Source organism: Aspergillus puulaauensis, chromosome 2 (genome assembly GCF_016861865.1).
Source record: "Aspergillus puulaauensis MK2 DNA, chromosome 2, nearly complete sequence".
In the NCBI taxonomy this organism is placed as follows: domain Eukaryota; kingdom Fungi; phylum Ascomycota; class Eurotiomycetes; order Eurotiales; family Aspergillaceae; genus Aspergillus; species Aspergillus puulaauensis.
This window is the reverse complement of record NC_054858.1, coordinates 3,894,335-3,921,941: the sequence shown is the minus strand read 5'-3', so window position 1 is coordinate 3,921,941 and position 27,607 is coordinate 3,894,335. Positions and strand designations below refer to the sequence as shown.

Here is a 27,607-nt window from a genome sequence, read left to right as displayed (position 1 = left end):
GAAATCCAGATACCCGGCAGGCCCAAATACTCAGCCTGATGGGCCACTGCGGCGATATTGATGTAGACGTTAGCACGGAATGCTAAAAGTTTGCCAACCTTTTAACAGCACTTCCGTCAGACTTACAAAACCGGGGCCTTGCAGACTCACGTTCTCGACTTCCACGGGCTGGAGGAAAGCCATCTGGACCTTTCAAAGGTCTGTGCACAGATTTGTCTATTTGAGGAAGACCAGCGGGCCCGTCATCTTTCGGAGTGGGGGGGAAGGCGGCGCCTGATGAGGATCAAGACGCCACTACTTCCAGAAACGTTTTGACATAGACACAATCGGACTAGCAAAGGGGGGATCGTACCAAAGCTCGGACCTCTTACCGACTGCCCCATGGGTGCGCCCCCCCTCTGTACTTAAGTATCCAGTCTCATGTTATTATTACAGCTATTCAGCCGTCGTCGCTCAAACGCTCAGCATACCAATTTACCAATATTCAACTCGATGACTATCTCCATTGAAGCCACTGCCAGCATTGTCGCCGTGGTTCTCGCAATAGTCCCGATATGCATATCTGGGGTCAAGTATTGGAGAGCTAGACATACCCATCATCCAAGTGAGCTTGCCAAACTGTTTATTAACGAAGGCATTCATGCACTTATATTTTTGAAGTCCGACCAGAGAACTATATACTACCTGTCTACCACTCCGGGGATCGGCTTGTGTCGAGAAACCAAGGTACGCCGGCGATGGTGCAAGCTCTGCAGAGGCAAGATTCATGTTTTTACAGTGCACGAGGTAAGTCATCCAATGCCGATTCGAGATTACGGCTAACTGGCCGTAATAGTGGCCCCATTCGGCGCAGAGACGTTTCGCCTGACTACGAGCACAACTATTGCGCGAGCAAGTACTCATCAAATGGTACACGCGTAAGACAAAGCTTTTTGAACGAGTCATATCGGAACATAACGGCGAAGTTTCGGGCATAAACATTTGTTTACATAGTTGGGATACCTGGTTGTGTTATTGTTGAATAGAGCGTGTATAGATCATATAGTTGTGGTGGGGCGGCGATGAAGTCACTCTCCGCGTTCTCGACCGTCTGCCGGTCCAGCACCCGCATTCCCCATTCTCCATTTCCAGGTTTTCGACCCTGCTCTCGCCTCAGTGCCCTCCCAAACCCGCGCATTGAATAATGCAGCCCCCTCTTCCACACCCACCTTCATAATGGTAGATGCCTCTCGTCCTGCCACCTACCCTGTTAGGAGCAGCAACCCCAGCGATCCGCCAGCCCCGACAGCCGGGCCCGACCCCGGGCCGTCATCGCACAGCATCACCACCAGCAGCCACAGCCGCAGCCGCAGCCCACGCTCGTCGTCGCGCGATACCTCCGACAGCGACCTCGACCGTGATTTCGACCGCGAAAACAACCTCGAACTACACCAGATCCCGACGCAACGCAACGATGATTCGACCGCCTCGATCTCGTCCGGCGAATACCGCGTTACCACGCGGCGGACGGTGTCGCGGACGAGTCAGCGCAGCCGGTCGCCACGAAAGGGAGTGCTTGGGAATATCCAGCGGTTCTGGACGAGGAATGTGGTTTTGACGGTGGCGCAGAAGAAGAATCGGGATTATTTTGGTGCGTCGGGCATCCCCTAGATGAATTGAATTGGTCGGTTCGACGGTTCAGTCGGGTTGGACTGAATCGATCGAACAACGAGGTCAATTGAGAACACTGCTGACGATGAATTGTAAGCTCTTGAACGGACGTTCCTCGCGTATATCCGCACGTCGGTCATCCTGGCGATGCAGGGTGTTCTCATCGCGCAGCTCTTCCGGCTGCAGTCCCCCCACACCAGCAAAGGTCTTGGATTTCATCGAGTCGGCGTTCCGTTGTCGGTGACTTGCCATTGTGCGGCTATGGTGACAGCGGTGCTAGGAGCGCATCGGTTTTGGAAGCAGCAGAGTGCAATCGCGCTAGGGACAATATACTCGGGGGGTTGGGAATTGAACTGCATTGGGTTCTTGACGACAGCAGTGAGTTTCATCAACTGAACCGTTATCGCGATCTGAGCTAATCGGTGTAGATCACGTTAGTTACTTTCATCCTGTCGGTGTTTATCACGGTGAAGATATCTTGACAGGTGGCGTTTGCGGAGACGGGAAGCGGTGTCAAGCAGGTGAAGAAGGCACCGGCGTCAAAACGGGGCGCCATCTATATATACTGTTTTCTACTGTACAGACTAGCAGAATAAGCAAATTGTCAGGCGGGGGCTGTTCCACCGCGTCGAGCTCTCTTTTTGGCTGTTGCGTATTGCGAAATGCCAAGACTTATTGCGTGATTGAGGCTGCAAGGCAGCAATCCAGTACAATACATGAACTCATCAAGAGCACTCTGTATACTCACTACGGTGCTCAAAGTACAGCAGGGGCTGTAAAGTTGTATATCGGCAGCTGTGGGTACATCTGATCCACGGTGCATTTCAAACTACCAGTCCCCACAGAATCAACTCCATCCAAGGCCCGCTCGGTTGTCGGATCCAACTTCACCTCAGGGGCTTTCACGTGCCACCTTCTACAATTTCCAACCAACGATGTACCGTATCCTCAGCAATGATTGACAAAGCAGAAGATACTCCGTATACATAGTAACTCACTTGTGTTGTTATGTAGTCGCACCGTCGCTGCAGCAGCGGCATGACGTTACACCGAGATAGACCCGGAGATGATGAGATCCATTTCCTGGCGGATCAGGACCGGCTCGTTTGTTCGACGTTTCAGATTCCAAGGCAAACATGTTCCTTTTACAGCTGACAATTTGCCGAGCCAGCACCAGCCCCGTACCGCCACTTCGTCAGGCCCATTCAGAGGGCGCCCTCCGCATTTGTGAATCGCTGGCTCGAATTAGACCCACTGCTCAGCCTGATATCTTCCCCTCACAATCCACAACAACCGAGCTGACGGCCCTACGGCAGTCCAGGATCACGCCCCAATGTGACACAGGCTCAAAGGCCCGGCCTTGGCCATGGCCATCTCGAATGGAGAATGGACCGTGGAGGTGGATGCTTCACTTACTCCATCTTGTCCAACGAGAAATGGGATCGACACGATGACCGGCAGCAGTAGATAAACTGTAAATCCCCGTCCCTGAGCCCATTTTTTTTTCTCCACTCCTATCTTCACGCGGGGAGAGACACCATGCGAATTTTCCTTCTCTCCTCGCTGGCTGCCCTTGCGGTGCCGGGGCTGTGTGCACTATCTGTCCATGAAAGCGACTCCCCGCATGTTCTGCAGCTTGGGCTGAAGCGGAATCGTCACGATGACCCGGTGGGGAGGGATCGCAAGCGGTGGAAGAGGCAGACGGTTAATGTTGGACTCTATGGCGATTCGGTTTGTTGATCTTACACTGTGTTTATATGCCATTCTAATAATCTACAGATGGGCGGCGATATCTACTCGACGAATCTCACGTTAGGATCTCCCCCGCAACGCGTCGAAGTCTCCGTCGACACAGGGAGTAGCGATCTCTGGGTGGTTTACTCTGATAATGATATATGTGACGTTGAAGGTGCTCGCTGCGATTCATTCGGCACCTACGATCCACGCGATTCGAAAAACGCCAATACCCTGTCCGACCGGTTTTCCATCCAGTACGGCGATTCGTCATGGGCTGAGGGGCACTATGCCGTGGACTCTTTGGTCATTGAAGATGCGGAGGTCCCAAAGGCACAGTTCGCTGTTGCAATGACGTCTGGCATTGACAGTAAGTTGTGCATACCATGACAAGTATAGCATCTGCTAACCCGACCAGAGGGGATCCTAGGCATCGGCTATCCCGCAAACGAAGTCGCCAGGAAGATGTATCCCAACCTCCCCGAGCTCCTCGTGACAAACAACATCACCGCATCTAGCGCGTATAGTCTCTGGCTCAACCGGCTCGGTGAAGACGAAGGCACCATCCTGTTCGGCGGAGTCAACACAGCGCACTACACCGGCTCCCTCCAAACCGTCCCCGTGGTCCCCTACAGCAACCAATACGTCCACCTCTGGATCACCCTGACCGAGCTCTCCGCCTCCTCAGAAAAAGACTCCATCCACCACTCCTTCCCAACCGACAGCCTTCCCCTCGCCGTCCTCCTCGACTCCGGCTCAACCCTCACATACCTCCCCGCCCCGCTCGTCAAATCCATCTACTCCGCCCTCGACGTCCACTTCTACGAGGAGGCCCAAGTCGGCTACGTCCCCTGCAACAGCTACCTAACCGAGCGCGAGGACTACAACCTCACCTTCTCCTTCAACGGCGCCAAAGTCTCCGTCCCGCTCTCCGAGCTCGTCCTCCAGGACTCCCTCCACTACACAGACGACGCCCTCCACATCAACGGCGAACAAAGCTGCACCTTCGGCATCCTCCCCTCAGCAGACTTCTTCCCCATCCTAGGCGACACCTTCCTGCGCAGCGCATACGTCGTCTTCGATCTCGACAACAATGAGGTTTCGCTCGCGCAGGCAAAATATAACCCCGACGAGGATAAGATTCTTGAAATCGGGGACGGGGATGACTCCGTACCGCATGCGACGCCTGTTGATGATCCTGTTACTACTGCGTCTGTGACGACCGGTGGAGCGTCGCTGGTCCTGCCGACTGGGTTTACGAATTCTCCTATTTTCCCGAGTCGCACGGCGAGTGCTACGGCTTCTGCGACGGCTGTTGTGGATGCGACTGATACGGGTTCTGGTGGTGATGATAGTGATAGTGATGACGAGGATACGCCTGGAAATGGAGCAGGCGTGGGCCGGGGTGTGAATTCCTTGCTGGGTGCGGGGGTTGTGGGGGTGGGTCTGTTCTTAGCATTGTAGTTTAATATGCATGATAGATAGAGTGCATTCCATTAATTATAAAATATGGAAGATTCTAAATTCTAACGCGGAATGCGAAACGCTAATCACACGAGACAAACCTAAGCGGACTTTACTTCCATTCCAACTAAAACCCTATCCAAGCAGGCGGCAACCCAATCCAAGGCGACATAACATTCGTTCCATCGCGCGCCAAACTGATTAAAATCGGATTAATCCAGACAGGCGTGCTCCAAAGCAAGAAGGCACAGACCCAGATATACCCAATGCATCTCTCAACCTTCTTCCCCACAGAAACCCCCAATACATCCACCAGCCACTGAAAGACACTCTCGAGGATAAACCCCAGAATCTGCAATGCAAAAAACACCAACCCACCCGTTTTATCCAAGGGAACCCCAAACCCAATATCCATGAGCGAATGCACAACACCCGAACCGATGAAGGCGATAACGACGCGGTTCCAATGCGCCGGTCGACTGGTCGGTTTCAGCCCCAGCGTTGAGGAAAGGAAGGTCGCGTTCGCTGTTAACGGGCGCCGAAGCGTTTGATGCCATGCACCACCCCAAAGTCTGCCTAGCGACCAAGCACCACTCAATGACCCCGCGATTGGTGGCCAAGACGCTGGACTGGAGCCGAGCAGGACGGCGAGGATTGAACCGGCCGTGTATCCGCCTACTATTGCAGCGCGGGTGACGAGGCCGAAGGAGAGGGTGAAGCGGGCTTGGAGGAGTATGGTATATAGACTGGAGTTGTAAGTGACGAGGACGGACTTGGATTCGTCGAGTTGGGAGAGTGCGGATGAGAGGTGGGGGTCGGTTGGATCGAGGGTTAGGAGGTGGATTATTGTGCCTGCGACGAGGAGTTTTGCTGTTGAGTGGAGGAGGAAGGTGGCTTTTGTCGGGATGTAGGAGGGGTTTGTCGAGGAGAAGCGCGGCAGGCGGGAGATTTGCCAGGGGGTGTTGATGCGGCGGTAGTTGTAGGGCAGGACGATGGAGAAGAGAATTCTATCCCAGAGTGAGTCGTGTGTTTTAGGTGCTGGGGCGTCCTTTTTGGAGGTCTTTGTTGTAGTGTAGGTAAGCTGGGCTTCGTAAGAGGCGCGGGTGAGAACAAGCAGGTCGACTGCGTTCAGGACGTTAACCCAGCACATTGCTACCGTTGGACCAGACGGACGGGTTCCTGCGAAGTGGGTTTGGATGTTGGATTGGAGGAGATATGCGAGCAGCGCTGTAGTTGCTGCTGCGAGTGGCCGGAGGGGCGATTGGGGATCGGTGAAGGCCACTGTTAGGCCGGTGATGGATTGGACGAGATTCCAGTTGATTACTGGTACTATCCATGGCGGAAATGGATGGAGCGACATGGTTTCAGGGGACTGCCGGGTTGGATAGGGAGATGGAGGATAGCGCGTCCCCGCGGTGTTGAGAGAGGCCTGAATGTTGCGGGTGAGACTGAGAGCTGAATGTTTTGTTGAACGAGTGGGTTCTCTGCTTTCGTTGCTGTCATTGGCCAGTTCCCCACAACCCAAAAATGCCTAAAAATTACATGGCGGACAATAAATGGAAATACCCAGGAACCAACCTATATCTCATTGTAGCCATACGTCCAATCGCCGTTTTTGTACTTGTCCATAAACTCCATCATCTGAGGATCATCTTCCAATCGCCCCACCGGATGCCAGCCAGATGGTAGCTCGGGGATCCTCCGGTCGCTCTTAGTACGGTATATATTCTTCTGCATGGTAAACTCGGGTAAAAGCCTGACCGCATCACGGCCTGGTTTGATGGGAAATGGCGAGGGTACCGCTGGTTCTCCGTACAGCCCAAAGCTAACAAATTGGTCTACTTGGGCGTCCGACAGCTTGAAGGCCTTGAAGCTGCAGTCTGGATGCAGGAAAACGTCGAGGAACTGCAGAATTGTCAGCCACGGCAATAGACTTGTGTTGAAGAGAAGCCCACTTCTGTGTCGGACTCGCCGTGATCAAAAACAACGACGCCGCCAAATAGGTGGGTTTCCGCCCAGTAGGCCACGACATCCGCAACGCCCATCGGATACAGGTCGTGGTCGAGATAGTCGTCGTGATACAGATACGTTGGAATAGGATCACCAATTATCTCATCGGTTACTTCTGGTAGGCCATCCACTATGACAATCTTCCGCTCTGGCTCGGGACATTTGTACGGCTGCTCGTTTGTATGTTCGAATAGAAGCGCTGCAAGGGAATGGATAACGACAGCGGTGGTTTCAATCAGTCGCAATTTAAACTCCTTTGTCCCTGGCCGGCTGTCTTTATATGCTTGTAGCACCTAAATGGCTTAGGTATGTGTTTGGATAGCCCTCGGGTGACTTACCTTTTCGTCAATTTCGAGCGTCTCCAGGTGAAACTCGGACCTCCAGTTCTTGACCAGATCAAGTGCTTCCAGGGCTGGTTTGGTTCTATCTTTAATTTGAGGGTCCAAGTCATGTAACTTGTACTGAGCAGTCTCTTGTGTCGAAACCCCCTCAGCTACCTGGGCAAAGACGCACTCGGCCCGATGAGTGGAGAGGATGTGCTGCACGGTGTCGCGGAGGGTTTTGAGATGCTGCTCGGCCAACGTCACGAGCGCCACCTTGAGAGTATCGTTATCTGCCATATTAGGAGAGAATTCTCGTATGCTATATAGAATCAAATCGTGTTGGAAGCGACGGAGCGAGAGACAGTCAAGGGGGGGACTGAACGACGAGGAATCGAAGCGCTGGGCCAAAGGCGACCTTTCCTGATCGGGTTAGGTCGCTGTCGTTAGCGCATTCCAATTTTAGTGCCCCAACTATGAACATCGGCGCGTACTGATAGGGTCTGGGAGCAAGAGTCGCATCGACTTGGACGATCAAGTTGCTTATTATATACTGCGGTTTCCATATTGGCGCCGGATCTAAGCGGCTCTCTGCCAGTCCTCGCCCAACCCATCGATCCAGACTGCAGTTGCTACGAAACACTTGCAACCGCCAGGATTTCTGCTCTCAACAGTAGTAACAAAGCTGGAGTGCTTGGAACAGACGCTGCATCAGTAGGCGCTCAGGTTTAGTTTGGCGGTTCCAACGCAGAATGGCTCTGCGTCAAGATCTAGGGCCATGTTCTAAAATATTTAAAGAGGCCTCGAGTTTCTGTCTCATGTCTACGGCTATCATTTCAATTTATTTCACTCTCTCAATTCTCTAGCTCTATTCCCCCATCATGTCTGCTACTCTTGACCTCGCAATCATGACCCGCGTTGCCGCCGGGTCAGGGCTAACCATCCACCAGCCGCATGAGGAGCAGTACACCTACGGTGCGATTGCCATCGCCACAGCGATAGGGATGCTTAAACACCAGGCTACTCGTGGGGCCCTCGTCAACATTGCGCTGATCTATGACACCAACCGTTGTGGAAACCAGCTATTCCAGAGAGACCCTCGCTTAGCTACACAGGCCGTGGATAACTTCATTCGGAAGATAGACTCCAGATTCCCCATGGTCACCATCGAGCGGAGATTGACCAACCTCGACTGTATTGCCTACCATGATCGATGTGAATGGGAGGGCACGCAGCAAAGCTGGGACCCACGGTCGTCTATGATCGGTCTGAACTCAGTGGTGGGTGCTTCGTATCTTTGATAACTCGTGCCTTTGATGTTATAGTTACTGATCAAGGGTGGTGAAGAAATTCAATGACATGATCAATGCGGCCGGTAACAGCCAGACATTTCGAGAGTACCAATTCCAATTTGCAGCAGCCATATTTCATGAGATTGGAGGCCATATGTTGATCACTTACCTTGGAAATGGAGGCAGGGGTACGCCGCCAACTTTGTCAGCTCATGATTACCAGAGGAATCCCAGGAGAGGAGAGTCTGGCCGGTATCTAGAGCTGAGTTTGTTCGGTGGGACTCTGGAGTTTTATAAAGATACTGCCTCGACCGACACTGTGGTAAGCGAAACAACACAAGGTTGTCCTGAAGTCACTCTGATTCCTGTCTAGAAAGGTGTAGCACATCTCATTGGTGCCGACGGATTTGCACGAAAGGTAGACGACAGCGTTTTCAGGGACGTCATGGACTTTGGTATGTGCACCTCCTTCCTATGTCTAGCCTTCATTTACTAACATGGCAATGATCTCGCAGACCGCAACCCTGTCCCAAACTTTTCCTTCCCCTTCAGGACAACCGGGCCTGCAATTCAACGGAGCACGTTGTCCAGCGTGGGCCGGGGCATGCCCGTCGACGCCTACATGAGGGACATGCAAACAATGATGGCTCAGCGACCCCCGTCTGCCACTCTGTCGGGGTCCCGGTTTAGAGTCAGGGTTAAAGACATTAAATCAGTTCTCTCTGATCGTCGGAAGCGCCTAAGAGCCTGTTGATGTTTATCAGCGTGCAATGTAGAAAGCTTTATTGTGTTGTTATAACAAGTTTGTTGATTTTTCTATGGAGTTGGGCTGATTTTATTGAGACATCAACTCGCTGAAATTCGTCAAGAGTCTGCCTTTGGGTGTATTTGATTGTTTAACTTCCTTGTCTACAACTAGCCCTATACTCCCATGTGCACACCGACGTGAACATCTAAATCTCACAACGCCTGGAGACTGCATCATAGCTAGAATGTAGCCTGGCAGAGGTTAGAAATAATCTAGATTGTAATATATGTTCAATACGCATTCGGCAAAACATACACAGTTCGTCCAAGGAACAGATCGTGCAGCCCTGTGGATCCACGATTCCACACTGACATCACCACAATGACTTCACTTTTCCTCCCGCAATTTCTTCCTTTCCTGCTCTCCAACTGACTGCAAGCATGGAGCAGTCGCAGTCGCAGTCTCGGTCACAATTACAATCGCAGTCGCAGCAGCAGCAGCAAGATGGCATCTCGTCCGAGGACTGGGCGCGAAGCTACGACCCCACCCAGGGCCAGAAGGTGCACGAGGGGCATGGCCTGGACACGGGCGTTCGGGTGATGGGTATGTTATCGAAATAAATTCCTAGAATCCATTAACTGATGTGACTGCAGAGGACGGGCGCCTCAACATCAACCTCACCCCGAACAAACCCTGGCTCCAGCGCATCGCCCGCCACACCAAAGAACACCCATACCCGCACGGGCCCGTCGATCGCAAGCCCTCAGTCTCGTTCCCCCCGGGCGAAGAAGAGCGCTGTCCGCTGCGCCTAAACATCGTCATCCAGGTCGTCGGATCGCGCGGCGATATCCAGCCCTTCCTCGCTATCGGGAAGTACCTCGCCTCGCACGGCCACCGGGTGCGCCTCGCAACGCACCTCTCCTTCCGCGAATCCGTGCTCGACCAGGGGTTGGAATTCTTCAATATCGGCGGCGACCCGGCAGAGCTGATGGCGTTTATGGTGAAGAATCCCGGGTTGATGCCGGATATGCGCACGATTCGCAGCGGGGCGATCCAGCGGCGGCGGCGCGAGATGAAGAGTATCTTCACCGGGTGTTGGCGGTCTTGCTTTGAGAGCGGCGATGGGACGGGCATTGAGCATCATGTTCGAGAGGATCCGTGGAGTGAGGAGGTTGATGCGAGGGATGTGCCGTTTGTGGCGGATGTGGTTATTGCCAATCCCCCGAGTTTTGCGCATATGAGTTGTGCGGAGAAGTTGGGGATTCCCTTGAATATGATGTTTACGTATGTCTTCTTTACTCACTTGCATTCATTTACATTGTGATATGGGATATGTGATATGCTGATTGTTGGTTAGCATGCCCTGGTCAGCGACACAGGCCTTCCCTCACCCCCTGGCCAACATCCAGTCCCAGAATACCGGCCCTTCAGTTGCAAACTTCGCCTCGTACGCCATCGTCGAGATCATGATGTGGGAAGGACTCGGAGACCTGATCAATCGCTTTCGCAAGCGCGAACTAGGGCTGGACCCGTTGGATGCGATCCGCGCGCCGAGTATCGCGCACCGGCTCCAGATCCCGTATACATACCTATGGTGCCTCATCCTCTCCCAGACAAAGAAATCTACATCAAGTAACTAACCACCTATGTGTTCTGTGTAGGTCCCCCGCCCTGCTCGAAAAACCACTCGACTGGGGCCAAAACATCGACGTCGTCGGCTTCTCAACCCTCCCCCGTCCCTCAGACTACCAACCCCCCTCCGACCTGCAAGCCTTCCTCAACGCCGGCCCAGCCCCAATCTACATCGGCTTCGGGTCGATAGTCGTAGACGACGCCGCCGCATTAACGCGAATCGTCTTCTCCGCCGTGCAAGCAGCCGGGCAGCGCGCCGTCGTGTCAAAGGGCTGGGGCAACATCGGCGCCGAAGAAGCAGACACGGACTCAATCATGATGATCGATAAATGCCCGCACGACTGGCTCTTCCAGCACGTTTCCGCTGTGGTGCATCACGGCGGCGCGGGGACCACGGCCGCCGGACTCGCGCTGGGTCGGCCGACGGTCGTGATTCCGTTCTTCGGCGACCAGACCTTCTGGGGCAGCATTGTCTCTCGGGCTGGTGCAGGGCCGGACCCGATTCCGTGGAAACGACTCACGGTGGAGAAACTGGCTGATGCGATTCGGTTTACGATGAAGGAATCAACGAAGGAGAAAGCTGCGGAGATTGGGGAGAATATGAGGCAGGAGGAAGGGGTGCGCAACGCCGTGTGTTCGTTCTACCAGCATCTGGACGAGGAGGCGCTGCGGTGCTCGCTGTGTCCTTGTCGGCCGGCTGTGTGGTGGGTGAAGCAGTCGCGGATGAAGCTGAGTGCGTTTGCGGCGACGGTGCTGGTTGAGACGGGGCTGGTCAAGCCTCATAATCTGGTGCTGTACCGGTCGAAGGAGTATGATACGAGTCGGGATCCGAGGGGCCCGTTGTCGGCTGGTGCTGAGGTGTTGTATGGAGTTGTGACGGACTTTGTGGCGACGATGGCGTCTGTTCCGACGGACGTGGCGGAGGTGTTTAGGGGGGATCGACCCCGGCATCGGTCGAGGAGGCATTTGAGGCATGGGCAGCATAACAGGCCGATTCATGCGTGGAAGAAGCACAGATATGCCCAGGGGAGGACAGACAGAGTGGAGAGTGAGAAGAGGGAGGATGAGAGCGAGGGAGAGGGAGAGAGTGCTGGGAGTGATTCCAGTCCAAGTAGCTCGTCTGCATCATCGTACACATCAGCGCGAGAAGGACAGGAAACCTCATCGTCGTCAGTCTCGAAGAACCGACCAAACGGCGCAGTCAGTAATGCGGCCAGAGATAGAGAGATAGACGCCATGGCATCCGCCGACACAGATGTCTTCTCCAAGATACCCACAAACGAAGACGATATGGACATGCAACCACTGAGTCTGGAGAATACGATCGGACATCAGAGCAGAGAGAAAGGAGTTGAAGTGCGCGAAGTGCTGACCGATGCGCGATATCATGTCTCCCGCGTTGGAAAGCATCTCCTCGACTGGGTGCTTCTGCTGCCTACGGATCTGACGATGAGTTTCTCCAAGGGCTTCCATAATGCGCCGAAGCTGTATCATGATCCGATGGTCCAGGAGACGCCGACTGTGCGTGGAGCGCGAGGAGGGCTGCGTGCTGCTGGGACGGTGAGTCCCCTGCATTATATTATACTCATGAGGTGGCGCTGAGTGTGTAGGAATTCACGCAGGAAATGTATCAAGGCGTCACTGGTATCGTGACACAGCCCATCTACGGACACAAAGAGTCTGGGGCGGTAGGCATGATTAAAGGCGTTGGCAAAGGCGTAGGGGGGGTGTTTCTCAAGCCAGCTGCAGGTAGGGCAACCCACCATTATACAGTTCTCGGCTAACGAGATAGGGCTCTGGGGACTGGCAGGATATCCGCTTAAAGGAATACACAAATCCCTGCGGAACTCGCTCTCAAGAAGCAAAATCCGGGATATACTGGCGTCGCGCATCAAGCAGGGGATCGGAGAGATGGTGGCAGCCACGCCAGAGGAACGAGCAGCGGTGATTCGGCGCTGGAATGAGCTGCAGAAGGGCGAGACGAATGGACATGCATAGTAATAATAATACCCATAGCATTAATATCGATAATATATGAAGTGATGATGATGAAGTTGAGGAATGTGCAGTTGTGACATGACCAACATGACAGTCTTGATGAACACTGAACCAGTTGTATTAAAAACTGTTGATCGATATACAAAGTCTTATATTAATATCTTATATTAACAAGGTAGTTGAGTGTATACTGTAGCGTGATGCGGTTGAATATATATCCACCAGAAGAACAGCTGCCAACCGGCCGTTCTCGTATCGATACAGATAATGTACAAATAGTATCGATGAATACGAGATGGGTCCTTTAACTTTTTAGTAACTCGGAGTCCCCTAGTAGTCTAGTGGTGATGATCTGACGGTAATACAACTCAGCCACACAGCATTAGCCGACTGCCCCTCCCTGTCGCTTCTCGTCCTTTTCTTCTTTTCTCTTTTATTCTTTTCTTCTTTCCCTTTTATCACCATCATCACCATACCATGTCCTATCCGCCGCCCAATAACTACGGCCAGTACTCGCAGGGCCCTCCCCCCCAGGGCTACCCCGCCGCGTATCCGCCCGCCTCCTATCCAGCCCATCCTGCCCAACCTCCATACGGCGCTCCTCCTGGCGGAAGCCCAGCTCCCCCAGGCAGCGCCGGCGGATATCCTCCCCATTCATCTGCGCACCAGCAACCGCCGTTCCAGGGCTCCCCGTACCAGCAATACCCCCCGCACCCACAGCAGCTCCAGCAGCCGCCCGCTCCCTACGGCCAACCCCCCTGGGGCTCCGGCCCCCCTCCAGGCCAATACGGCACCCCTCCTCCTCCCCAGGGCTCGCACGGATCGCACTCCCCGTACCCTCCTCAGTCTGGCGGGCAGTACCCCCCTCCCGGCCAATACCCGCCCCAGGGCCATTTCCCGCCGGGCGGTCCGCCACCAGGTGCATACGGCGGCCCTCCACCAGGCCCTCCCGGTCCATATGGCGCAGCACCAGGCGGATATCCCCCTCCTGCAGCGCCAGTCCCCGCGCCGCCATCGCTAGGCTACGACCCCGACCAGCGCGCCTCAGGCGACGCCTCAAAAGAAGCCGATGCGCTCCGCAAAGCCATGAAGGGCTGGGGAACCGACGAGGCCGCGTTGATCGGTGTACTGGCAAAACCCGACCCGCTGCAGATGGCGCTGATCCGGAATACGTATATGGAGCGGCACGGGCGCAACCTCGAGAAGGACTTGAAGAGTGAGCTTTCCGGGGACTTTGAGGTTGCGATGGTCTCGCTTGCGGCGGGGCCGTTGGGGCAGGATATTATGTATCTGCGCGACGCGATGAGCGGGATTGGGACGGACGAGGTTGCGATTAATGATGTGCTGATTGGGCGGTCGAATGCGGACCTGCGCGCGATCAAGTACCAGTATGTGAATAAGTATAATAAGGCGCTGGTGGAGGATATCAAGAGTGACTTGTCCGGGAAAACGGAGAAGTTCTTCCTGATGCTGTTGAATGCGGTGCGCCCCGAGCGCGGGACGTACTTTGACCAGGCGGCTGTGGAGAAGGATCTTCACGAGCTGCATCTCGCGACGAATGCGAAGACGGGCACTGATGAGATTGGCGTTGCGGCGGTGTTTCTGGCGGCGTCGGACCAGAGGCTTGTGGCGGTTGCGCAGGCGTTCGAGGCCAAGTACCACATCTCGCTGGAGAAGACGATCAAGAGTGAGTTTAGTGGGCATCTGGAGAAGGCGTTGCTCGGTCTTCTTGCCAGGGCGAAGGATCCGCTCAAGTTCGATGTCGAGACGATGCTGGCCATAGTCCCTGTTGGTGGAGGGAAGCCGGATATCAAGAGGCTGATATACTGGGCTGTGAGGCTGCATTGGAACCCGCCGTACCTGAAGCAGGTCAAGGAGGCCCTTTTGCAGCGGACAGGCAGTGACTTTGGCCGGAGGATCAGGGCGTCGCTGGCCCCTGGCGATCTGCAGAATGTGATTATGAAGGTGTGGTCTTGACGGTTTCTTTCTGATGTTATTAGGATATACCAGGATATCATGAGGGAGTATGTAGTATGTAATGATTCATCAATGCGTCTATCTCGTTATTTCATACACAGTCCTATAAGTAATCGTATCAAGAAGACAAGACAAGAAACCAACACCGCATGCGATGCTCATCTATATCGTCGTCAACATATCATCGTCAACCATCTCATTTCATTTCATAAAGATCCTTTCATGTCGCAACAGACACTGCTGCTGGGACCTTAATCCCCAGTCTCTGCGCATACTGCCTCCCCCGCATCCCAAACGAGGCCGACTTGGTCGACAGCGTGTCCTGGCTATGGCTGCGCTTCAGACTCTTGATGCCGTCGCGGACGACGTCCTCATGGATATGGATCCGCACGGGCAGTTGGCTGCAGCTGAAGTTCTTTTCCGCGATGTGGACGAGGGGCGTCGTCTTTTCTTCTAGTGCTGGTGCTGTAAATGATGGAGATGCATTCCGGGGGGTACTCCGCCGACGGACGAGGCCTTTGACCACGCCGAAGATCTTCTGTTTCACGCGGGGGGAGGGCGAGGAGTCATTGTTACTTGTGATTGTTGTAGTGGTAGTAGTCGTGGTAGTACCTGTGGGCGGTTGTTGTAGTTGCTGTGGTGGTTGCTGTGGTTGTTTCTTTGGAGGAAATAGAAGACCCTCTACACCCTCGTCTTCGTCCGTCTGGGGGTACTCGGTATAGACTGGCCCCTTCTCGTACAGAATCTCGTCCTCGTCCTCGCTATCGCTATCACTGTCGCTCTCGCTCTCGAGCACGTCCTCGAGATACCGCTTCATATGGTCCTTTGCCTCCATGATGGTCCGGCAGAGGAGCTGGTGGTGGCCAATGCATCGGCGGAGATCCGGGTCGCCGGTTGCGCCCTCGCGGTAGAGTCTCTGTTTAGAGAGGGCGGCGAGGCGGGAGAATTGGTCTTGGGCGGCGACATTGGCTTTTGTGGTGGTTTGCTCGAGGGCCTGAGTCTGGCGGGCCATGAGGATAGGGGGGATGCGAGTGTTGGGTTTGCTGGGTTGGGAGAAGCAGTCCATCTCCGGCTTGCTTATGAACAATGGACGGGTATGTACAATGGGTAGATTGTAGGAGTAATCAGGGTGTTTCATGAAAGTAGCATTGAGGAGAAGAAGGCGCGGCAGACCCGGGGATCCATTATATAGGCCTTACAACCTAATCTTCTGCACAGACTGCCTTTTCCTCGCTCCCGGCCGGACCTGCAGCCCCTGCACGATCCCCTCAATGGAGACTGGAATGCAGCTGCTCAATGGAGCTAGATCGGGCAGCTCCAGTGGCATGATGGAAGTTTAAACGCAAAGCACAGACACCGACAGCTGGTGCCGGCCAATCGCGGCCTGTCAGACGGGCCTGTCAAAGCCATTGCCACGGGGAAACCATGTTAGCGTCAAACTCTACCACATCGGGTTGTCCAGACGGGGCCAGTTGGGGGCTTAGGGCTGTGGTAGCGAGCGGTGCGTGGGGGGTCTGGCCTCGTAGAGCCGTCATAGACTCTGCCGGCCACATCCAACGAATCACACCGGTCGATGGCAGGATAAGCTCTTCCATGGATCTGGGGATGAAGAGCCGTGGGTCTGGGACTCGGAAAGCTCTGCCAGAGTCCAATAATTTACCTGGTCATTGCTTTTGCTTTCTCTGGCTGGCGGCGGCGGCGTAGGCTGGGCTAGACCGTGGCGAGGGATCTGGACTGATCGATAAATCTCTATTCAATTAAGGACATAATCTATGTGCAGTCATATCAACAAGGAAACATTCAACAAAGAAAACACCAGCAGCCACAGACTTGTGTGCAGCGAGACGCCCGCCGAGTCATCGCCGTCTGCTCCGGGTGCCCGGTTCGTCTTGACAGCTGTGGCATTCCCAACCCACGCATTCCAGTTGGTGAGATTGCCTGGGCAACTGTCCTGGATGTCTTTCCCCTTCATCTGCGCCAGGAAGTCCCCGTTGCGCGTCAGAGTCACCACCACCTCGCCGGTGTGCTTGTCGAACGGGATGGACCCTGTATACACCCCCCTGCCCCCCTCAGGCACATCCGTCCACTCTGCCGTCCGGTTCTCGCCCCCTATACTGACCTTGACGTCTGCTCTCCCTTCCAGAAGCGCCGAGTAGAAAACCTTGTCCTGCAGGATCTCCGCGGGCTTCAACAGAGTCTGGTCCTGGCTTTTACTATTGCCCACCGTCTTCCCATCCCCACACGCACTCGCCGCACTGACTCGGTACCAGGCACTCAACACCTCCTCCCCGATCTCCCCGCCCTCTCTCGCCGTCTGGCCTCCTCCAGCCTTATACTGAGTGATCCAGTACGGCAGCATCGCCCGCCACCCGTCGTGCGGCATCCCTGAGACATAGTCAAACGGCGCCCCCGCGCTCTCCAACACCCCGACAGCCTTCTCCCTCACAGGCCCAATATAGTGACTCTCTCCGTAGTCATTCCAGGTCAGGATCTCGACATACTCCGGCTGCACCTCGACGACCTGCTTCCACCGCTGCGTCCAGAGCTCATCCCCCTGCCACACCCAGTTCTTGTGAAACTGGCGCAGATTCGTGTAGAACCACGGCGACACAGGCATGATATAAGACTTCCCTTCCTTCTTAAGCACGTCCATGTACTGCTTATCCTCCGTCGTGTTCATCTCCGTATTCCCATACGGCCACGCATCCCAGCTCATCAGCCCATCTGTAGCAGAGACCCTCGACGCCTTGGCTAGCCCCGCCGACGCCCACTCCGGGATAAAGAAGCAGCATTTATCATTCCCTACATTCTTGCCCACCTCTTTCTTAATATCGCCCCAATCGCCCGCCGCCTGGAAGCCCTCGAAGGTACTAACCAGCGCGCGCCCGTCTTCATGGCGGTAGTAAGCGTCGTGGCCTGTGTAGTTGCTGAGTAGTTTGACAGCCTGGTCTTTCGGCCAGTTCCCATTGCCGGAGTAATCGAGCGAGAAGAATAGTTTGAAGTTCTGCTGCTTGGCTACGGCGAATGCGTCTTTCAGGGCCTTTGCGGTGTGGTTTGCCCCGAAGCCGGAGTTTAGGGCGAAGGCGTCGATCGAGGATGCTTTTGCTAGGCTGATGTCGGATTCCCAGTCTGATATCGTGTAGTTGGCTGTGTTTGCGACCTGGTGCTTGTTAGATTGGTATGCTATTGGGTGGTTTGATTGGAGTGCGTACCATGAAGTGGGCAAAGACGGCTTTTGCTTGGATGCATTGGGGGATTGTGAGGAGGGATAGGAAGATGGGGAGGGCCCATAGCAGAATGAAGGACATGTCTAAGAATCCTCAACGTAGCCGAAGAGGAAGAAAGAAAAATAAGGAAACTTGATCACAGTAAACAGGACTCAGTCTCAATCTGCTGGGGGGTTAGGATACTAATACCCTTTACAAGTACTTCCATCCATCCATCCCTGAATGACTCGACTCGACTCGACTCGAACCAACGAACCCTAAAAAGTCTCTAACTGATCTCAGATAACGCAAACCAATACTATTCCTCGGCCTATCAGCCATTGGAGCTGGGCACTGCCGCCCATCGATAGTTCTGAGACAGTCCTTCCAGTAACGATATTCAGGAGATAAATATACTTCGCGGTGAGCTGGCTGGCTGCCTGGAGAGCAGGTGTTGTGCTACAGTACTTTACTACTTACATATCTGGAGGCATTTAAAAGCTAAACCTCTACGTCTGGAGACACTATTGCCTTGATATGTCATATGTCAGTGTGATAGATCAGGCCCGATGTGGAGCTGGGGTGTTCGAGGAAATTCCGCGCGAACACGCGGAGCAAGTCAGTGGTGCTAGCTTTAGGTTTGGATGAATGGAGATTGAAACTACAGAGTCTATTGAATCCAATTCTTGAAGATTTGGTGTTCGTGATGCATCGTTATTATGTCGCCGAACCACCACATTCACTGACTTGACTTGGCTGACTTGATTGACTTAATTAACTTAATTGACTTGATTGACTAGCATTGGCAAGTAGATGCATGAACTAGTCATATGTATGCAGACTTGACGTTGACACTTGCGTGCGTCAACAAACGGCATGGGTCTTCCCCGTCTGCCCCTGGAGCGAGTGCTTCTCGTCACCGTAGAACGAGTGCGCATTCGGAAGACTCGTTCCATGCTCGGCGACATACCTGTCACATTGGATTAGCATCCACAATAGGAGAAATAGACATGACATGACACCAGAATGACAGTTCCAGCCAATATTGATAGAAGGGGACGCACTTGGTATACCGCGCAATGGTCTCCTCGTCCATCTCCTCCAGCGACTTCATGGCCATTTGCACGTCCTCGATTAAAATCCCGCACCGGTGCGCCGTGAAGTCCTCTCTGATGACGACGCGCATGAGCTTCAGGCTGTTGCTCTTCGGCGCCATCGTGTAAGCCGGGACAACCCACCCGCGCCGTCTCAGGACAGCAGAGAGCGCAAACTCGTCGAAGAGTCTAGACTCGTCGTCCGGGAGCCGGAATGCAACTAGTGGGACGCCGTTGCCTCCGTTTCCGGAGTTGTCGCTGAGGATTATCAGGCCCTGGTCTGAGAGCCCGCGGGCGAGCTTCTGGGATATCTGCACGAGGTTCGACATTACGGCCTTGTAGCCGTTTCTGCCTAGCCGGATCAGTTGGTAGTACTGGCCTATTATGTGGGATGCGCCTTTGGAGAAGTTTAGGGTGAATGTGGCCTGCTCAGCGCCGAGATAGTTGACGTTGAAGATGAGCTCTTTGGGGAGATGGTCTGGAGAGCGCCAGAAGACCCAGCCGATGCCGGGATAGACCTATATCATGAGTCAATGAATCCTTAAAGAGAGTCTAATAACGTACGAGTCCGTATTTATGTCCAGAGACATTAATCGAAACGACCTTCTCAAGCCGGAAATCCCACAGCCGCTCAGGGCAAATAAACGGCGCCACAAACCCACCACTCGCGGCGTCGACATGGATCGGGCAGTCAATGGCCTTCTTGACAAGCAGGTCATTGATCCCCTTGACGTCCTCGTAGTGCCCTGTATAAGTCGTGCCCAGGATCGCACAGATCCCAATCGTGTTCTCGTCCACCAGGCCAACCGCCTGCGCAGGATCAATCACAAAACGCTCCGGCGTGCAGTACACGTATCGCTCCTCGACGTCGAAATATCGCGCTGCCTTCTCCCAGCACACCTGCACAGCGCTGTTCATGACGATGTTCGGCCGCCATGTGTCCTTCCCGGCGTCGCGGCGCTTCTGCTGCCATTTCTTCTTCATTGCGAGCAGGCCCAGCATGATGGCTTCTGAGGAGCCGACGGTCGATGTGCCCATTGCTCCTTCGGCTTCGGCTTCGCTTTCATTCTTGCTGTCTGCCGAGTCCGATGCGGTCTTAGGGGCGTTGAAGAGCTCCGCGATCATGTTGATGCACCGTGTTTGCATCCGTGCGGATTGCGGATATTGTTCGAAGTCGATGAAGTTTTTGCTGATAGCATTGGCCATGAGGTCTTGCGCTTGTTGTTCCTATTCTCTTAGTATATTCCTATAATTGGTTTGTTAGCATACCATATAAGTCGTGACGAAACTCGCCATACTATCGACGGTCAGTATATAAATAAGACAGCGAAGGGTCACCCACTTCAACAACGGATTCCCATCAAGACTCAGCTCGTCGCTGATCAGCCGGTACGCGACATCTGCCGGCATGCCGCTCTGGTTCATCACGTACAGAGGCAGTTCCTCTGCTGCGTACTTGGTCCCGTAGACGCCGGCATATTCGGTTGTGCTGACGGAGCTGTCGCGGGCGGAGCGCCGGTCGCGGTGGGTGTCGGATTCCTGGGCGACGCGGGAGAGGTTTACCATTTTGATTGATTTGCTTAACTTGATAGGTACGGTGCTTGGTTGAGATGCGAATGTTTGGTGTTTTGTCTGCAGGTGTAGGTAGACCGGATACGGCGGGTGTGTGACCTCACCACTTTGGTAGAAATAGAGACTTTATTAAAATGATAACAAATGATAATTGATAGTAAGAGGTTTAATGATATATGTACAATCTAATACAGGAATTCCATAATGTCGATGTCCAACCCACGTGGAACAGTCACCTTTTTCAGCTCGTCGATGTCCACGTCGTCGGGCGCGAACACCCTACACAATTAGTATAGTTCACCTAGAGACTGCAAGTGAATCGGATATGGTAAAGAACGTACTGCATGAAATGAACAGGCGGCGTAGTCAAAGTCGAGTCGAAGTCATCCGGGATCTCAAGGTTTTTGCCTTTATATATTTCGCGGACTCTGCGGACCGTCAGTATCAGATACCCCCACAACCAGCCATTCTACCAGTTCTATACAGAAAAGAAATAAAAAAAAGAATAAACATACCTATCTGCGAGCTCCTTCCCATCACCATACTGCTCATGAGCCGGAACACTAGCGAACCGGATATCGAAGCTCTAACTCAACTTAGTACCAGTCATCGCACCAGTCTTGGGTGTTGGTTAACCAACCAGCTCTTTAGTCATAGCTATACAATCTGCGTGGACTGCGTTACGCGTAAGTTAAGTCTCGTTAATATCAGGTAGAGAAAGTAAGGTTAGCCGGAAGTCCAGTGTCCAGCGACATGGTGGGCTTATAACTCGTGGCGAGTGCTTAGAGTTCGTCATTTCTTGGACACAGGACGATCTACACCGGTTCTATTGGCTGGAAGAGGTGATATCATCGGTTCCAGCCAGTCTTTGTGAGTGAGAGTGTCATGGGTGCGGGGCTGTTGGTCCCAGCTATAGCTGTTGCTGTTATAGTGGCCGTCATGATGTTAGCGATGAAATGAGGTCGGAATTGGGTCCCATTTGGATGCACCTCGCCCACGTGGTAGTGTTGACGCAAGAAAAGTAAAAAGCTTTTGGATGGTCGTGGCTAAAGTATTGTCTTCTATTGTGTCTTCTATTGTAGGGCAGCCAGCCAGACTGACATGCACGGTCTATCTATATACATCACATCACTCATAAAACACCATCAAGTCATCAAATACTCAAGTCGTCTAGATATAACCACACCAGACTCAAACATGACTGGTCTCATCCCCCGCACAATAAGGACTCTTCTCCCTCATCCACTCCCCCCAAAACCACAACATCGCCGGCGCCACAACCCCCATCCCCAGACTAATAAACCCCAACAAACTATTCCCCCATCCCAACCCCAGAGCACGATACAGCCCATCCGCAAAAAGCGGAAAACTGAAGCCCGCCATTGTCCGCACAAACGCCGTCACCCCCGTCGCGCTTGCTGCATATCTGGTGTAAGCGTCGATCACGTAGGTCTGGCAGCATTGGAAGGTAATGATCAGGCCGATGGCGAAGAGGGCGGCGCCGATGTTAGGCGCTATCCAGTGCGTTTGGTATTCTGCTGTCCAGCCGTAGATGAAGAGGCCGATGGGGACGATGAGACCGCCGGGGATCATGAGGGGGATGCGGTATTCGGGGATGCCGTTGTTGTTGTAGTGCTTAGCGAGGCGTTGATATACCTGATCAATTAGTAAATTGCCATCTCACGACGAAGTTGTAGTGGGCTTACAATATCAATAAGACGACCGCAGAACTGTAGTCCAATAACAAATCCAACACCTAGAGAGAGATAATTCAGACTCGCCGTCCCTTTACTCTCGTTATACGTCCCCTCCCACACCGTAGGAAATGAAGCCAGAACAAGATACATCAGTCCATACTGATACCCGCGGTATAGCGCAATAGCCTGAATCGCAGGCTGGGTAAACAGCATCCGAAAAGGCCTGATAAGGTTCTTCCGAAGAAGCTGGGGAAATGTGCGGTCTGGCTCGTCGTACTCGGTATACAGCATCTGGTTACCGGTCTCCTTTTGCAGCTTCTTCTTCTTGGCTGCCAGGATTTTAGGGGCGTATGTCTCGCGCAGGAACAGGAAGGATAGAATCTGGACTACGGCGTCGGCCATTGACACGATCCAGAATATCCAGCGCCACGACATGTACTGGGTGAGGTATCCGCCGGCTGATATGTTAGCACAGCATGCATTGAAATGGGAGAATGTAAGTATACCTATCGGTCCAACCGCAGGCCCTATGAATGGCATCACACTGTAAACAGCCGTCGCAGACCCTCGCTCGTTCTTCCTCCAGCAGTCACTCAAGACGCCTCCCCCAATCTATACAGCAGCATTAGCATCCCAGAGTCCACTAGAGACACTAGATAGGTCACATACAGCCTGCGGCGCACTCCCCCCAAGGCCACTCAAAAACCGAAACGCAAGCATCTGCTGTTTCGAAGTCGCAAACCCACAGACCGTATTAAACACCAGATACACCATATTCGCGGACTGCAGAATCACCACGCGCCCGTACATCTCCGACAGCGGGGCCAGGATAAAGGGGCCCAGCGCGTACGCGAGCAGGAAGATCGACATGACGAGGTACCGCTCGATGCTGGAGGTGATGGTGAAGTCGCTCGCTATCTGGTCCAGGGCGGGCGCGACCATTGTAGACGAGACTGGGGAGATGAAGGTGAAGCAGGAGACCAGCACCGTGGCAGACCATTTTCGTTTTAGGGTCCAGTTTAGGGGGTTTGTTGGGTCGGAGGGGGATGACCAGGTTACCTGGATTCTTGAGCTTGAATTCTAGTAGAAGTATAGAGTTGTTCTTACCAGCTTTGAATAGTATTCTGGATTGGATGGAGTTGGTCTGTCCTCGAGAAGCTGTCCGGACTCCGGCTCCAGCGAATGGTCCCTGTGGTTCTGGGATAAATTCAACATGATATTCAACTGAACGAATGACTTTGTAAAAGCGAGTGTATGAACGAAAAATGCAGAAATAAACGCTGTTGAGATACTCTTCTGTACCAGCTACAGCCTCATACTTATATACAGCACAGCAGAACAACGAAATCCCACTCCCCACCAGCCAGACCGTCTCGCTTCTCGACCGATTCCATTGATCATAATTTCCGTGCCTACATTTCCAAGATTGAGGCGCAGGTGCAGTGGCTTGCCCAAAGTCCAGTAACATTGACGACGGAGTACCAGGCAACAAGATAACCATCGCGCTTCTCCATGAAAACTCCAGAACCCAGTCCACATCGTCGATCGTCTAAGCCACACGTGGAACGTGATCGTGTGCGCTCTGGGACCTGATGAAGTAAAATACTTCTATATTTGGATTGCAATGCGAGGTCGACAGGCCTGCGTTGTATATAACTGGGGGAGCAAGCGAAAGCGTGGCCCGACGTCAGAGGCCCCAGCACGACCAGTCCAGTCCACCAGCCCACTAGTCCACCTTGTTTGTGATTTAAACATCTGCAGGTGCTTGGCCGCTACAGGCAGCTATATAACATTTTTAGAAATGCGGTGGACGTTTATCACACGGCCTGAGGGGTTGGGCTGGGTTTGGAGAGATATCCTGGTCTGGGATTGAGGCGGAGCGCCCAATGCAGAATTGTAAGAACAATGGAACGGGATGTAGAGAAGTGATGCAAGAGTTAGATACTGACCAGGGGATTCCCTTATAAAAAGGGCGTTGGTCCGCAGGTTGTAAACATGACTTGACTTTGCCATCCAGTGTCTGCTTTCACCCACTTCTGTCGTTAACAATCAATAAACCATATCCATTCGTTCGTTTATACATTCAATAACCTGCCGTCATGAATATCCTCGTCTGCCCCTCCGGCTTCAAGGGGAGCATCAGCCCCGAGATCGCCGCCGACTGCATCGAAGCAGGAATCCTCCGAGCCATGCCCTCAGCCCATATCCGCAAGGTGCCTCTCGCAGACGGCGGAGAGGGATTTGCTCAGGCCCTCGTCGCTGCAACGGGTGGAACAATGCGTAGCCACCGCGTTATTGGCCCATTGGGCACACCTACCGATTCGTTCTATGGGATCCTGGGAAACACACCCCCATTCGAGACCAAGACCGCTGTCATCGAGATGGCTGCGGCAGCCGGACTCAGCCTGATTCCTAAAGCCTGTCGCAACCCATGCGTGACTACCACGTATGGTGTGGGCGAGCTGATTGCCGCTGCCCTTGATGAAGGCGTTGAACGGATTATCATCGGCTGCGGCGACTCAGGGACCAGCGATGGGGGTGCAGGGATGCTGCAAGGTCTAGGGGCGAGACTCATAGATCGTAACGGGCAAGACCTCCCCCGAGCAGGCGGAGGGCAGTCTCTTGTATCACTTGCCGGGGTTGACTTTTCCAAGATGCATCCTGGGCTGAGCACGGTCTCAATCGAGGCTGTCTGTAACTGGAAGAACGTCCTGTGTGGACCTGAAGGGGTGGCCCGTGTGTATGGGCCTCAGAAGGGCGCATCCCCTGCGCAGACGGAGGTTCTGGCAGCTGCATTGGAAACGTATGCGGTTGTCATTCATCGCACACTTGGGATTAAGATATCTGACATGCCAGGAAGCGGTGCTTCCGGCGGACTAGGGGCAGGGCTCCTCCTCATCCAGGCCACGCTGCGTCCGAGATACGACGCCTTGACTGAGTACTTCCACCTGGAAGATATTTTCAAAGACTCCGAGCTGGTCTTCACGGCTGAGGGGATGATTGATGACCAGACGCCGAGGGGGAAGATTCCAGCAGAGGTGGCTCTGCGCACGCAGGAACGGGGAATCCCTCTTATCGCCCTGGCTGGCACAGTTGGTCGGGGTTCACGGGTGAATTATGCAGCAGGAGTCGATGCATTTGCATCTATTTTACAGCGACCGTTGACGTTGGAGGAGGCGATGGAGGAAACTGAGCAGTTGCTGGCGGAGGCAGCAGAGGGCGCGATGCGAATGGTGCTTGTAGGACGGCGTCTGTAGATGTTATGACAATATTACGAGTAATGCATGATGATTCCTTTGACAGTTATACTTATTCCCATCAGTAACAGGGCGATATAGACCATAGAACAATGCAAGGCTTATCGATCGTACAGGAGGACTAGAGAAATGCGTGGGATTCGGTGTGATGAACGCTGATCACTGGGACTCGGAGGAATATCGATATTAACCGGAGAAATATCGATATTAAGCCTTGTGGTCCCCTTTATGGGCCGTGAAAAGATTGCTACTAATCATACTAATAGATTTAGGAGTGGTAACAGGGGCGTAGGGTATGAGGGTCTATCAGCACGGCAGAAGAACCAGTTCAGGGAATCAGTTCAGTATCAGTTCAGAATGGCGGACCCATTAAGGGGCAGATGAAACAGTGATGAACCCATCCTCCATAAATAACACGGATATTAACCTCGTCAGCCTGATATTGGACTTTGCCGCCGGTTAATATCGAGCGGGCCCAGAGCGGCAGCGGTGATAGTCGGTCGCTGAAACGCCAAGATTCTGAGCTTGATTAAGACCTTCTTCAGGGTCTGTCAGTGGTCGGGGCGAGCCGACCACGCACTGGTAAATGGATGTTCTTGGGTTGGCCCTGTTGTGTGAGGCGCGGTGGAGCGGGTTTTGTATAGATGAAACCCGCTGCTTGGCAGGCTGCTCATTAAACGTCCCATGCTTCAGAGTGCCCCAGTGCTTGTATAAAGTATTGGAAGTCTGCTGCTGCTGCTGCTCTTCTTCTGCTCATTCCCATCACTGTCTTCCATTCTCTCTTTGCTTGTTGTTGTTAACGTCCTGTGGACACCACATTCATTACCCTACCCTTTTTCAATTCTTGTACTTGAATACCTTCAAAATGAAGACTTTCGGACTTCTCGCTCTGGCAGCGAGCGCTAGACTCGTCTCCGCCCACGCCACCGTCATGGCCGCCTGGGTCAACGACAAAGACCAGGGCCTGGGCAACACCGACGACGGCTACATTCGTTCTCCCCCCAGCAACTCCCCCATCACCGACGTGACCTCTAAGGACTTGACCTGCAACGTCGGCGGCGACTCCGCAGCCTCCAAGTACATCAAGGCCGCTGGCGGCGACAAGCTCACCTTCGAATGGCACCACAACAGCCGCGACGCCAGCGACGACATCATCGATCTGTCCCACAAGGGCCCCGTGCTCGTCTACATGGCTCCCACCGAAGCTGGCTCCGGTGGCAGCGGCTGGGTCAAGATCGCCGAGGACGGTTACGCCGACGGCACCTGGGCCGTCGAGACCCTCGTCGAGAACAAGGGCAAGCACTCCGTGACCATCCCCGACGTCCCCGCTGGCAAATACCTGTTCCGTCCTGAGATCATTGCCCTGCACGAGGGCAGCCGCGAGGGCGGTGCCCAGTTCTATATGGAGTGTGTCCAGGTCGAGGTCACCTCCTCTGGCTCCAAGACGCTCCCTGAGGGTGTCTCCATCCCCGGTGCCTACAAGGCCAACGACGAGGGCGTCCAATTCGACATCTACGGCCAGTTCGACAGCTACCCCATCCCCGGCCCTGCCGTCTGGGACGGTGCCTCTGGCTCTAGCTCTGGCTCTGGCTCTGGCTCTGGCTCCTCCAGCCCTAAGGAAGCCTCTGCTACCTCCAGCGCGGCCCCTACTTCGTCTGCCACTGCTCCTGCTGCAACCACTACCGTCCCTACCATCCCGACTGCCGCCCCTACCTTCACCACCAGCGTGAGACCTACTTCTTCCGTCCCTCCTAGCTCCACCACTGCCCCTGCTCAGCCCACTGGCTCTAGCGGTGCTGGTGGCGCCGGCCAGCTGTATGGCCAGTGCGGTGGACTGAACTTCAAGAAGGCTGCTGGCTGTGCTGCTGGTCTTACCTGCAAGGAGTTCAACCCTTACTACCACCAGTGTGTCAAGGCGTAAATGCTGGTGGAGGAGTGTGCTATCAAGTATAGAGT

At 53.9% G+C, this 27,607-nt stretch overlaps 14 protein-coding genes across 14 annotated transcripts; 7 read left to right on the top strand and 7 right to left on the bottom strand.

The window, feature by feature from the left end:
* Positions 1–1,215: 1,215 nt before the first annotated feature.
* APUU_21622A (DUF202 domain-containing protein) lies at positions 1,216–2,046 on the top strand (the record flags this gene model as incomplete). The annotated part of the gene is made up of 2 exons (XM_041700395.1): positions 1,216–1,630; positions 1,748–2,046. The coding sequence occupies 2 exons, from the start codon at positions 1,216–1,218 to the stop codon at positions 2,044–2,046; spliced, it is 714 nt and encodes a 237-aa protein (XP_041553384.1).
* A 1,143-nt stretch (positions 2,047–3,189) lies between these two features.
* Positions 3,190–4,848, top strand: APUU_21621A (pepsin-like aspartic protease; the record flags this gene model as incomplete). The annotated part of the gene is made up of 3 exons (XM_041700394.1): positions 3,190–3,381; positions 3,430–3,754; positions 3,803–4,848. 3 exons carry the CDS (start codon positions 3,190–3,192, stop codon positions 4,846–4,848), a joined length of 1,563 nt encoding a protein of 520 aa, XP_041553383.1.
* A 127-nt stretch (positions 4,849–4,975) lies between these two features.
* APUU_21620S (wax synthase family protein) lies at positions 4,976–6,208 on the bottom strand (the record flags this gene model as incomplete). Its single annotated transcript, XM_041700393.1, has 1 exon — positions 4,976–6,208. The coding sequence occupies one exon, from the start codon at positions 6,206–6,208 to the stop codon at positions 4,976–4,978; it is 1,233 nt and encodes a 410-aa protein (XP_041553382.1).
* Positions 6,209–6,426: 218 nt separating this feature from the next.
* APUU_21619S (uncharacterized protein) lies at positions 6,427–7,478 on the bottom strand (the record flags this gene model as incomplete). Its single annotated transcript, XM_041700392.1, has 3 exons — positions 6,427–6,753; positions 6,804–7,151; positions 7,197–7,478. The coding sequence occupies 3 exons, from the start codon at positions 7,476–7,478 to the stop codon at positions 6,427–6,429; spliced, it is 957 nt and encodes a 318-aa protein (XP_041553381.1).
* Positions 7,479–8,059: 581 nt separating this feature from the next.
* Positions 8,060–9,224, top strand: APUU_21618A (uncharacterized protein; the record flags this gene model as incomplete). Its single annotated transcript, XM_041700391.1, has 4 exons — positions 8,060–8,458; positions 8,526–8,792; positions 8,844–8,925; positions 8,986–9,224. The coding sequence occupies 4 exons, from the start codon at positions 8,060–8,062 to the stop codon at positions 9,222–9,224; spliced, it is 987 nt and encodes a 328-aa protein (XP_041553380.1).
* Positions 9,225–9,658: 434 nt separating this feature from the next.
* On the top strand, positions 9,659–12,848 carry APUU_21617A (putative UDP-glucose,sterol transferase; the record flags this gene model as incomplete). The annotated part of the gene is made up of 6 exons (XM_041700390.1): positions 9,659–9,821; positions 9,872–10,502; positions 10,576–10,812; positions 10,880–12,410; positions 12,461–12,599; positions 12,643–12,848. The coding sequence occupies 6 exons, from the start codon at positions 9,659–9,661 to the stop codon at positions 12,846–12,848; spliced, it is 2,907 nt and encodes a 968-aa protein (XP_041553379.1).
* A 477-nt stretch (positions 12,849–13,325) lies between these two features.
* APUU_21616A (uncharacterized protein) lies at positions 13,326–14,825 on the top strand (the record flags this gene model as incomplete). Its single annotated transcript, XM_041700389.1, has 1 exon — positions 13,326–14,825. The coding sequence occupies one exon, from the start codon at positions 13,326–13,328 to the stop codon at positions 14,823–14,825; it is 1,500 nt and encodes a 499-aa protein (XP_041553378.1).
* Positions 14,826–15,045: 220 nt separating this feature from the next.
* Positions 15,046–15,891, bottom strand: APUU_21615S (uncharacterized protein; the record flags this gene model as incomplete). Its single annotated transcript, XM_041700388.1, has 1 exon — positions 15,046–15,891. The coding sequence occupies one exon, from the start codon at positions 15,889–15,891 to the stop codon at positions 15,046–15,048; it is 846 nt and encodes a 281-aa protein (XP_041553377.1).
* A 714-nt stretch (positions 15,892–16,605) lies between these two features.
* On the bottom strand, positions 16,606–18,133 carry APUU_21614S (glycoside hydrolase family 71 protein; the record flags this gene model as incomplete). Its single annotated transcript, XM_041700387.1, has 2 exons — positions 16,606–17,985; positions 18,038–18,133. The coding sequence occupies 2 exons, from the start codon at positions 18,131–18,133 to the stop codon at positions 16,606–16,608; spliced, it is 1,476 nt and encodes a 491-aa protein (XP_041553376.1).
* Positions 18,134–18,895: 762 nt separating this feature from the next.
* APUU_21613S (glutamate decarboxylase) lies at positions 18,896–20,691 on the bottom strand (the record flags this gene model as incomplete). The annotated part of the gene is made up of 5 exons (XM_041700385.1): positions 18,896–19,001; positions 19,096–19,643; positions 19,690–20,352; positions 20,395–20,422; positions 20,468–20,691. The coding sequence occupies 5 exons, from the start codon at positions 20,689–20,691 to the stop codon at positions 18,896–18,898; spliced, it is 1,569 nt and encodes a 522-aa protein (XP_041553375.1).
* A 191-nt stretch (positions 20,692–20,882) lies between these two features.
* On the bottom strand, positions 20,883–21,352 carry APUU_21612S (uncharacterized protein; the record flags this gene model as incomplete). Its single annotated transcript, XM_041700384.1, has 4 exons — positions 20,883–20,976; positions 21,039–21,125; positions 21,213–21,283; positions 21,338–21,352. 4 exons carry the CDS (start codon positions 21,350–21,352, stop codon positions 20,883–20,885), a joined length of 267 nt encoding a protein of 88 aa, XP_041553374.1.
* Positions 21,353–21,888: 536 nt separating this feature from the next.
* On the bottom strand, positions 21,889–23,609 carry APUU_21611S (MFS transporter; the record flags this gene model as incomplete). Its single annotated transcript, XM_041700383.1, has 5 exons — positions 21,889–22,353; positions 22,404–22,852; positions 22,901–23,006; positions 23,064–23,453; positions 23,502–23,609. The coding sequence occupies 5 exons, from the start codon at positions 23,607–23,609 to the stop codon at positions 21,889–21,891; spliced, it is 1,518 nt and encodes a 505-aa protein (XP_041553373.1).
* Positions 23,610–24,493: 884 nt separating this feature from the next.
* On the top strand, positions 24,494–25,651 carry APUU_21610A (glycerate kinase family protein; the record flags this gene model as incomplete). Its single annotated transcript, XM_041700382.1, has 1 exon — positions 24,494–25,651. One exon carries the CDS (start codon positions 24,494–24,496, stop codon positions 25,649–25,651), a length of 1,158 nt encoding a protein of 385 aa, XP_041553372.1.
* An 865-nt stretch (positions 25,652–26,516) lies between these two features.
* Positions 26,517–27,572, top strand: eglD (putative endoglucanase; the record flags this gene model as incomplete). Its single annotated transcript, XM_041700381.1, has 1 exon — positions 26,517–27,572. The coding sequence occupies one exon, from the start codon at positions 26,517–26,519 to the stop codon at positions 27,570–27,572; it is 1,056 nt and encodes a 351-aa protein (XP_041553371.1).
* Positions 27,573–27,607: the final 35 nt, after the last annotated feature.